At 33.3% G+C, this 10,222-nt stretch overlaps 3 protein-coding genes across 3 annotated transcripts; 1 reads left to right on the plus strand and 2 right to left on the minus strand.

The window, feature by feature from the left end:
- Positions 1-221: 221 nt before the first annotated feature.
- On the minus strand, positions 222-1,317 carry LOC106721587 (tRNA-specific adenosine deaminase 2). Its single transcript, XM_014516551.2, has 2 exons — positions 1,304-1,317; positions 222-831 (listed from the first exon to the last, which is right to left on the minus strand). Exon 2 carries the CDS (start codon positions 755-757, stop codon positions 266-268), a length of 492 nt encoding a protein of 163 aa, XP_014372037.2. The 5' UTR covers positions 758-831; positions 1,304-1,317; the 3' UTR covers positions 222-265.
- Positions 1,318-3,681: 2,364 nt separating this feature from the next.
- LOC106721528 (HSPB1-associated protein 1) lies at positions 3,682-7,252 on the plus strand. The gene is made up of 6 exons (XM_045682004.1): positions 3,682-4,082; positions 4,448-4,584; positions 4,960-5,084; positions 5,302-5,426; positions 5,591-5,701; positions 6,900-7,252. The coding sequence occupies exons 1-6, from the start codon at positions 3,756-3,758 to the stop codon at positions 7,035-7,037; spliced, it is 963 nt and encodes a 320-aa protein (XP_045537960.1). The 5' UTR covers positions 3,682-3,755; the 3' UTR covers positions 7,038-7,252.
- A 2-nt stretch (positions 7,253-7,254) lies between these two features.
- On the minus strand, positions 7,255-9,965 carry LOC106721572 (elongation of very long chain fatty acids protein 4). Its single transcript, XM_014516534.2, has 6 exons — positions 9,813-9,965; positions 9,303-9,493; positions 8,819-8,953; positions 8,382-8,487; positions 8,125-8,261; positions 7,255-7,497 (listed from the first exon to the last, which is right to left on the minus strand). Exons 1-6 carry the CDS (start codon positions 9,871-9,873, stop codon positions 7,330-7,332), a joined length of 798 nt encoding a protein of 265 aa, XP_014372020.2. The 5' UTR covers positions 9,874-9,965; the 3' UTR covers positions 7,255-7,329.
- Positions 9,966-10,222: the final 257 nt, after the last annotated feature.

A 10,222-nucleotide genomic window follows, 5' to 3' on the forward strand; every position in this document is an offset into this window, starting at 1 on the left:
AACTTTGAATCCGTTCAGGACACAGGTCAGACTTTTCATAACAAGAAATACTATTAACATAATTTATAAATAATGTATTTTGTATAAATTGTGGTTATTATACTATTTAGCAATATTTTCTAATCAATAATTTTGATTAAATAAAAAGTAAATTATTTTACATAAGGTCAATTACTTCGAAAATTCACTGAATTTCTAATAAGAAAACAGTACATGTTTATATTTTTACAACTAAGTTGTTGTCCATTTCACTTTAAAAAAAAAATTAATTATCCTTTTTCTTCCTCACTTTTGATTCTGGTGCATTTGGATTTGTCCCTTTATAAAATTGTTTTAAAAGCGCCATTGCCTCTGTTGCTAATAAGTTCCCACGTAGTTCATAATATTGAACATAGAATTCACTTACATCAAGTACAGTTTTCCCGCCAAATCTGTCATTTGCACAACCATAAACAACTTCTTTTACTTTTAAATTCTGCAAGGCTGCAGCACACATAATACAAGGTTCCACAGTCACATAAACACTTATATTTGTAAAATAGGTATTGTAGTCTATATTGTTTGCTTTGCAATGTTCTAAGATAAAGTCAATACAATTTATTTCAGCATGTCTTGTTGGATTCCGAGTAACATTAACACAATTTCTTGATTCAGCAACAATTGTATTTCCAATGGTGAAGACACAGCCCACTGGCACCTCTTGTGCATCTAATGCTTCTGATGCTAATTCAAGAGCTCTTTTCATAAAGTCAACCATGATTATTAATTATTTTTTTACCTTTCAGCCACAAAGATAATGGAATCATAGCTTGATTTTCCAGTTTTTTATAGCTGAAATCACATACAACACAAATTAGTATTAAATTAATATTAAAGCGAAATCTAAAAACATAGGTTAGGTTTGGTACATTTTTAATAAAACCTAAAAAAACGTCTAAAAAGCGAAAATGTGTGTTCTGGTGTTGTCTATAATGTAAGTTGGACGGCTTCTTATTATTAAAATGGTGAAGGTGAACGTGCCTGTTACTTAGAAAAAAAGTATAAAAAATTTGTTTTTCTGAGAAAAAATTACGACCCCTCAAAAAACTTCAAAATAAAGTAGAGATCCTATCGTTTGAAATTATTTTTATGAAAATTCCTCATGATTTGCTGTTTTAAAGTTATACCCAAAAGTGTAACTTTAAGGTCAGCTGTGCAATAACAAGGATTATTATTTTATGCAAATGTATTAAAATTTAAAATGCATCTCTAAATACAAAGTCTCTAATACTACAAATTCTATAATTACGTATTTTTAACTTACAATGGTGATAAACATGCCGTTGTTTTAAATGTAAAAATAAAAATAAGCAAGACAAGGACAAGAAACAGCAGATGACAGACGTCGTTACCGTTGACACTTGACAGTTCCGTTACTCGCTCGACGCTCGTTAACTTTTTTTTTTTAAATTCGAAAGACCATAGATTGTGATACTTGAAAATTCGAACTTTTCCTTGACAGGAGCTCTTGGCCGAATATTTTTGTATAATTTATGAACAACCAACCAACTATGGCCTAGTCACCCTTGACTTGGGTAGGCTACTATTATTAGACTATACTTTTTATATTGTTTGGGGTAGGCTCCGAGTCTCTTTGTGGGGACATATAGTGGGCTGATGATGAGAATCTATAAAATTTAAGTATCATAAATAAACAAAGTATAGGCTGCCCAGAAAAGGCTACTCCTGCCGTTTAACGGAAAACCTGTGGAATTAATTTGTTATAATGCCAACAACTTCATTATAAAAATTTCGTTCCCATGTCACTGGCTAAAAAATTATATAAACATACTCGGTGGCTATCCGTTACCATTCTTGGAAATCACTACAGGCACAGGCCACCTATAGTCCAGTCATTTTAGTAAGTTCACCTCGGAATTCGAGATACCCAGCTGTAAGTCTGTAAATACTTGTATATTGACACCCTAAATGTTGTCTCAAAACCTACATATGATAGGGTGTGAGCAACTATTAAATTTCAAGGTCAAAGGTCACAAAAATCGGCTTTTTGCGCTTTTTTTGGAAATATCTCATTTCCTATGAGTTTTTTGCTAATTGTATTTCTTATCAATATTGTAGAATACAAAATTCTCTACAAATTTTGGTTAATTTTTTTTTTTATACGGTGTACCGTTTTCGAGATAGAGGGCGGAGAGCGCGCGGTCATAGCATCACTTCAGCCTCCAGTCGAAAACGCGCCATATAGTTGATGAACTATCAATAAATCAATTATTATAAATATTTGTAAATTTTTTATTAACTATTATATTCTACTTTATCATTTTTTCCTAACTTATCCACTTTTTATTCAGTATTAATTTATTTAACAACACTTACCTGCCCTTGTAATTGCAGAATTGTTAATGAAAATATAGGAATTATATGTCGCTCTGATATGGTAGAGCATTGAGACAAGCTTGCCCATTACATTGGCCACAAGTTAAAGAGCATTGCAAGCCCGCTTTCCTGCATCCGCATCGCGAACCACAGCCACTCTTGCAGTTGCAGAAAATTGTATTTAGCAAATCTTCTGGAGCAGGTGGTAAAATTGTCATGATAGGCTCCAGAAAATCGTTTCGCATTGCCCAACCCCATATCTGGGGTTCCAAATCATGTCCTAACCAAGTTTGAACTTGATAATATACACGGTTGAAATGTTGATGAGTAGCTGCACTTGTTGGTGGAATATTTGAAAGCTGCACAGGTTTATTAAGTTTTGTAGACTTGACGTAATGCATGTAACGAAGATGATCGAGACTTTTTACAGATTTCGGAGCATTATAGATTGCTAATAAGGTTTGAGTTCCACTCTCTAATAATTTCTGGGCCGAACAATTTTCTTCCTCAAATGCTGCAGCTAGTTCATACAAATTTGTCAGTAATTAATTAATTTGACAAATATTTATAATAATTGATTTATTGATAGTTCATCAACTATATGGCGCGTTTTCGACCAGAGGCTGAAGTGATGCTATGACCGCGCGCTCTCCGCCCTCTATCTCGCAAACGGTTCACCGTATAAAAAAATTCTTAAACAAAATTTGTAGAGAATTTTGTATTCTACAATATTGATAAGAAATACAAATAGCAAAAAACCCATAGGAAATGAGATATTTCCAAAAAAAGCGCGAAAACCCGATTTTTGTGACCTTTGACCTTGAAATTTAATGGTTGCTTACACCCTACTATATGTAGGTTTTGAGACAACATTTAGGGTGTCAATATACAAGTATTTACAGACTTACAGCTGGGTATCTCGAATTCCGAGATTCTTACCTAATTTAAGCTTAAATGACTGGACTACTAGTCGAATCCCACATACCCCGTTCCCATTGGCTTCGCCAGGTGGTGAAAACGAAATGTATAAATACTTACATATAAAAACTACTTCGTATAAGACCAAATTAATGGTCGTAGTGCGGCTCTAGACCTAGCCAAGATCATCGGCTGGAGACCCCCATGTGCCCCCAAAAGGTGTATCGGGATACAAAAAATACCCGATGCCTATTTTTATATTTCTGTCTATGGCTAAGGGCCTCGTAACTAGGCCGTAAATATTAAAAAATGCTTATGTCAAGGACAAGTTCTGTCAGTCCTTATGTCATAATATTTATTATTTCAAACTTCTTAGGAACATAGGAAAAATGATCTCATGAAATGGTGACTAATTACCGGTAATATTAATAGCATTATATTCTTACTGCAGTTTGAACAATATGACTTCTATTCATAACGAAGATTTAATTAAAAATTTAATAAAAAAGACTACTGTACCGCTTATTTTGCGAAAATTTGTTGACGACTGGCCCTTATGCCGGTGGAATTTGGGAAAATGGTCTTCGGTTTTCGGTGACAAACCGGTTCCTTTCCGATGTATGAAGAGAAATATCGTTTCCACGAGTCCTTGCTGGGAAAGGATGTGTAGTGAAAAATTATTGACATTTAAAGAGTTTATTGGAAAAGCAGAGGCCAGTGAAGAGTGGATGTATTTTGATTATAAATATTTACAGCAATGGTTCAATGCAGACAATGAATTAATTAAGGTAAAATAACTACTGACCTAGTGTCATCATTATATCACATTCTTTTTCTTTGAATTGAAGAATTGTGCAAGCATTTTACTTGTTTCATTAAAAAGGGTAAATGTGTCTAAAGCTCTGAACAAGTTGAGTTCACAGCTCAGAACATATATCATGACCCTATGCTGGCACAAATGGAACTGAACTGTGTGCCTATTCCCTGATCTGCTTCACACATGTGAACTGAGAGCTGATCTGCAGGTCATATTATTTGAGTCAGGTCAATATTAGTTGAGTTATTCACTACTTAATTTATTTGCCCAAAAACTTAACATATGCATTGCCTAATCTGGTGCAGATTTGTAAGCTAGAATATTTTGTTCCTTCAGGAAGTGTCATGGAAAAAGTTTGGGCATCCTGATAAAAATGCCTCGCATAGTACTCTGTGGGTTGGGAGTAAAGGGTCACATACACCAGCACATCAGGATACTTATGGATATAATATTATAACACAGTTGTATGGAAGGTCAGTATTTTTTGTATAAATACATTAATCAAAATAGTTTTCATGTATTTACCCCAAAAACATTTGCTGAATCTAGGATGGAACCAGATGATGGCACCTCCGCTTGGGAACCGCATTATTTCCACATATGTTTGTGGCAGATGACAAAAGCAGAACTAAATTTCTTCCATACATATTGGACATCGATGTTAGAGAAATTCCTCTGATGTCCAGTTCCTCTGTTCGAATTCCGCTAGTCAATTTACACTTGATTGCACTGGAATTTATCCAGCGGTACCGCTACTTGTATTATGTGGCGGAAGTGTGCTAACGATAAGGAAGTTAAGTTACATCATTCATGTATTAAATACTTTTTAATTTTTATAATGTTTACAGAAAGCGTTGGATATTGTTTCCTCCTGAGACTGGCAACCTGAAGCCAACCAGAGTGCCTTATGAAGAGTCAAGTGTATATAGTGAGCTGAATTTCTATTGCCCCAGTAATTTAGATAGTTTTAATGGTAATTACTTTTATATACTTCATTGACTTTTATTAATTTCTACTCTAATTGAATTGAATTTGTTTGAACAATAAATTGAGGATAGTGACGGCAAAAATTAACAAAAATTATATTCTTAATTGTAATAGCAACACAATATTTTTTCAACACTGGCAATTGAGGACAAAATTAGAGATTTACAATTACGTGAATTACCATATGACTGTTGTATTTACAGGTTTGACTGGAGCTCGGTTGGTAGAACTTTCAGCAGGGGATGCTTTAATAGTCCCGAGTGGGTGGTGGCATTATGTGCAAAATATTGACGACGTGAACATTGCTCTTAACATATGGTTACCTCATGTATGTATTGCTTTCAATTACAGTCAAACATCATTTGAATTTTACATTTTCATTAACATTACTTATTAAGCCTTTACTACTAACCCTAGTATAATAATATGGATCTTTGTAGTCTGAATTAAATAAACATTATTACTATTATTAAATTAATTTTTTTTTTTCAGGAGAAGGATACCTCAAATCAGGTTTCTGAAGCTTTGATAAAAATTTTAGTAGCTCAACTATGTAAAGATTTGCCTCAAGAAACTGCCAAGCTTCTAGTAAATCCAAATGAGGTATGCGTTTATATATTAATTTTATTGTTTTATTTTTTCATTCATTAATTACTGCAGAAATATATAAACTGTTCTAAAGGAATATTAGTTTCAAGAATTGAGACAACATCCTTTATACTAATCTCCAGAGCTGGGCATTAACTCGTTAATCCGTTTATCGTTAATTAACGAAGTTAACATTTTGTTTTACGGATTAACTTTTAAGTTAACTTCAAAAAGTGTTAACGCTTTCGTTAACTTCCGTTAAACTCAACTTCCGTTAATAAAAGTCCGTTAATCGTTAAATTAGAAACTTATAGACGTACTGTCAATTTGTTTAAATTACGAGCCTTACCACGCTCGTAAATTCAACTATGTTGGGCGCCTGTCGGCGACTCGAATGGTGAACGAACGAGTTGATAATTGATATATGTGAAGTTTGCGTGCAAGTGTGATGCATCAGAGCGTCCGGGAAAGACGTGACCAACAGGACAAAATTAAAGAAGGTTAGAATTAAAGAAGTAAGGAAAGTTCGAAATAGTATATTTCATTACGAGTATATAAAAGCACGAGTATATCGAGTAATCCCACATTCCGAACGCTCTTCGTCCCTGCAATACGCCACTTTTTGAGCAACTGTATTAAAACACTTTTTTGCTCGTGCTTTTTCTTTAGCTTTTCCAAACTCGTGCGTTCTCTTTCCCAACTGTCAAAATAATGTCTGTTAAAAAGAAAAACCAACCACGAAGTTTTTACAAAAAAAATATCATTGAAGTTTTTATGATTCATGCAAATATTTCTAAAAAGAAGCTCCTAATTTCTTACAACATCAGATTTAATGATTCGATTCAATGAATTAGGTTAGGTTTCATTTTATTTCATCTCGTTAAATTTAATTTTCATTTCATATCATTAAAAATAATCTACTGAAGACTTGGCTGTTTGGGCATAGTTCCCTTTGCCTACCCAGAATGGGTGAAGAAAACAAAAAAATCTCTGTTTTCTTTTACGGTTGGCGCCATTTTCCAAACATTTTAGTTAGTCGAGTTTATTGTTTTTATTATTCTATTAAATTGCTTCACTTTTTCGCAACTGTATCAAAAATAGTTGTTCAGTAGAAGTGCGGAACCTTCATTGTAACTTATTCCAACTGTCAACACTCACCTTCGACTGCTCCTCGGCTCGGGTAGACATTTGTCGGAACTCTTTGCAATGACAGGCTTTCCGCACCGCACAGGATGACGAACTAGAGGGCGCCACTGACAAACTTAATTTGACAAAAGCTGTCATTGACGCATTCTGTCAAAGTAATGTGATAGATCTTGTGAAGCAGAATTTGTTTGCGCGTCTCAGTTAAATTAATATACAGGTGATTCTTAATGGATGGATAACAAAATACATCCATCCATTAATAATCATTATATATTCAAGGAAAATCTGACATAAAAAAAATTGGCAATAGGCACATGTGATTTTTAGACATAATATTGTTTATTTATGCTTATAATTAGCATATGTGATGTGACAACATTAAAAAACGTACTTAATTACTTTAAGTAAAATTGATATGATGGGAGCAAATAAAATACAATTTATCTAAAAATATCTTTCTTTCCTTTACAATTTTATCCTTGTATAATTATACTCTATCAGTTATCCTTCTTACCCTTTACATATGTTTTATAATAGAATTCACTAAATAAGAGAAACATAAAGAGGTTTTGAGGTATAAGAATGTACGCAGGTTGTCGCGGTATAGAACAATCCTTGGCTAGTACTAGCGCGGTAAAATGTACCAGAAGTATAGTGAATTGTACCTGAAACGAAGATAAAATGTAACAATACCATACGACGATGTTGCCATAAGATAAACAATATACATACCTCTGTCTAAAATAAATAAAAATATAAAATATCGTTCAAAAAGTTTTAAACATCAAACTAAAGTTAAAGGGTTTATTTCGTATTTTAATATTTAATACTAGCTGTCATACTAAAAAAAAACTTCATAGGTAAACTATGTTCTACATCTATGCCATTCAGCCGTACCGTAGATACCTTCAAACAACAATCCATCCATCCATCTAAACTTTCGCATTTATAATATTAGTAAGATTGGCGTCAGAACTAAAGACATGTTATATATTTTTCAAATATCTTTGCTGTTGACCTTGAGCTGTGTGCTGTACATTGCCATTTCCCTGCTACACTAATATTGTGTTCCGCGCAACGACTCGTACGACGTTCCGAGCCGTGAAGATATTTGAAAAAGACTATACCAAATTTCAGATCAATGAACAGGAAGTCAGGTCAGGTCTAATTTCAATATATTTTACCGAAATAAGTGACCATTTTAACCGTATGATAAGTAATGGTAATGGGTTTCGATAACTATGTTTCTGTACCACAGGTTTTTGGCTGTGGATATTTAGGGATATACTTACGATTTGTATCTGCGTTACATGCTTTTTCCACCAGATGGACTTCTTGTACGACTCGTCCCAAACGGTCAGCAAGTAATATGTGTACATAATTATATGGACGAATGAATTGATAGGAACCAACAGCGTCATGTGCCCGCCTGTTAAAAAATATTTCTATATTTGGCCAGCATTAATATATTTTTAAAATAAGTATGTGTAGTGGAAACAAAACTTGTTTACTATTTTTTTTAATGTTTTTGTATTTAATTTTTATTTACCTGGCACCCATTTAACCATTCCCCAAGCGACTGCGACCATTCCGAAATGGTGATAAACATGTAAAAAGGAAACTTGATTTTGTTTTTTTCTTAAAACGAAAAATACCTGCAAATGAATAATTTTTAACACAGTTCATAACATTTAAGTGACGTATAACTAGCGTTGCCAGGTGTCCGGACGGACATAGGTAGGCTTTTTGATTGCGTGTCCGGCCAAAATAAACGGTTTTCCGGCTTTTGTTAGGCTTTTTACATTTCCCAAACGAGAGTGTACCTATTAATACTGAGACAAAATCCTAAATAATACAGGTTGTCCGACCTTTCTACCCAAATGTCCGGACAAACTGGCTGTTTTGTCCGGCTAGTAGGTTTGGCGACCTGGCAACCCTACGTATAGCGAATTTATCTATTTTGAAATGTGGTTCATAAAAACACACCGTATCCAGAAGATCGATTAGTTTTATAACAAAATACGCGTAGCAAACTTTCCAGGCGTAATCAAGGCTCTCAAGTCCATCACCTATGGGTTCACAAACCATACGGTAACGACTCAACCATCCCAATTTTAGACTCTGAAATTAAAAATATTAGTAAATAAACAAAAGACGACTTTCATTATGACTATACAAGAATCAAGAATCTTTACTGAAGTTACTTTTTAGCCGACTTCAAAAAGAAGGAGGTTATCAATTCGACTGTTTTTTTTCTATGTGTTTTTGATAAAAAATATTTTATCAAAAAGGAAGTGCTTGCAGATGGGTCCCATTTTTTTGTTTTTTTTTTTTAAATAACTAGAAGACTAGTAGATTTTGTTGATATAGCTTTTGTGAACTTTAACAAATTTTATTAATGTCAAGCTAGCACACAATACCGAAATATATAAGCCATAAAAGCTCTAAAAACAAAGGTTAATATAATCACCTGATAAAGCACATAAACACAGCATATAATTTGAGAGATATTGTACAAGACTATAGTTTTTCTTAGGTCATATGCGGGACGATCCTTCATATATTCTGGTAGCCAACGGCACACGGTCATTAGATAGATTGCAATGATAAGTAAACCTGGCCATGGCGTCTTCATAAGTGGCCAGTCTTGTGTCGTATGTTCTAAAAGTTAAAAATAATGACAATTATCTTGCAAAGAGAAGAAGAAATACTAAATGCAATAAAAATTCACATTTCTCAGAATTTTCACCCCTGTTTCCTAGAAGAATGGTCTGGTTTCCGACATGGCAAGGCAAATCCCGAGTGTTATACTTTTTTTTTTTTATATATTTTTTTTTGTAGAAGCGAAGTAAAAAAAAGCATGGTGCCTAAAGTTATTTGACCGTTCTACGAGTTATAGGAATAGTTGTATTGTGTTTCTAGCATTAAGGTTTTTTAAAATATAATATTTATAATAAAAAGAACTCATCTTTACACTTACCCGCAATATCATAGTTGAGGTAATAATACAAATTAAAGGCTCCTTTTAAAATTAACGCCATAATTAATTTATACGTACACTATTTATTAATATGTTATCGGCGAAAGACATCCATTTCTGTAGAAAGTCTTGGAAGAACTAAACAATAAGGTAAATCGTATTCCCTATATAATTAACGTAACAGAATTAAATGAATTATTTAACATGACAATGGGTTTATAAAATTATTCTTTCAAATCGACTTATTGTAATAAGTGTGAAGGTCAAGTGGATGAAATATTGTATTTATTATCTGTGATATTGTTTCCTTAAATGGCAATAGGTCAATTACCTTGTGCCTATGTATGTATGTTCATTTCAATTTGTTTTTATGTATTTTACACTTTTTAACCTTTTTTTACCTTTACGCT

Source organism: Papilio machaon, chromosome 17 (assembly GCF_912999745.1).
Source record: "Papilio machaon chromosome 17, ilPapMach1.1, whole genome shotgun sequence".
NCBI classification, from domain to species: Eukaryota; Metazoa; Arthropoda; class Insecta; order Lepidoptera; family Papilionidae; genus Papilio; species Papilio machaon.

Excerpts from the sequence above, each read along its gene's own strand:
- LOC106721587 (XM_014516551.2), bottom strand. The coding sequence starts at position 757 with ATGGTTGACTTTATGAAAAGAGCTCTTGAATTAGCATCAGAAGCATTA.
- LOC106721528 (XM_045682004.1), top strand. The coding sequence starts at position 3,756 with ATGACTTCTATTCATAACGAAGATTTAATTAAAAATTTAATAAAAAAG. Across the intron at positions 4,083-4,447 it reads CAGACAATGAATTAATTAAG|GAAGTGTCATGGAAAAAGTT; the intron begins GTAAAATAACTA and ends TTGTTCCTTCAG. Across the intron at positions 5,702-6,899 it reads TTCTAGTAAATCCAAATGAG|GCTTTCCGCACCGCACAGGA; the intron begins GTATGCGTTTAT and ends TTGCAATGACAG.
- LOC106721572 (XM_014516534.2), bottom strand. The coding sequence starts at position 9,873 with ATGGCGTTAATTTTAAAAGGAGCCTTTAATTTGTATTATTACCTCAAC. Across the intron at positions 9,494-9,812 it reads CCTCAACTATGATATTGCGG|AACATACGACACAAGACTGG; the intron begins GTAAGTGTAAAG and ends TTTAACTTTTAG. Across the intron at positions 8,954-9,302 it reads GTGTTTATGTGCTTTATCAG|AGTCTAAAATTGGGATGGTT; the intron begins GTGATTATATTA and ends TTTTAATTTCAG.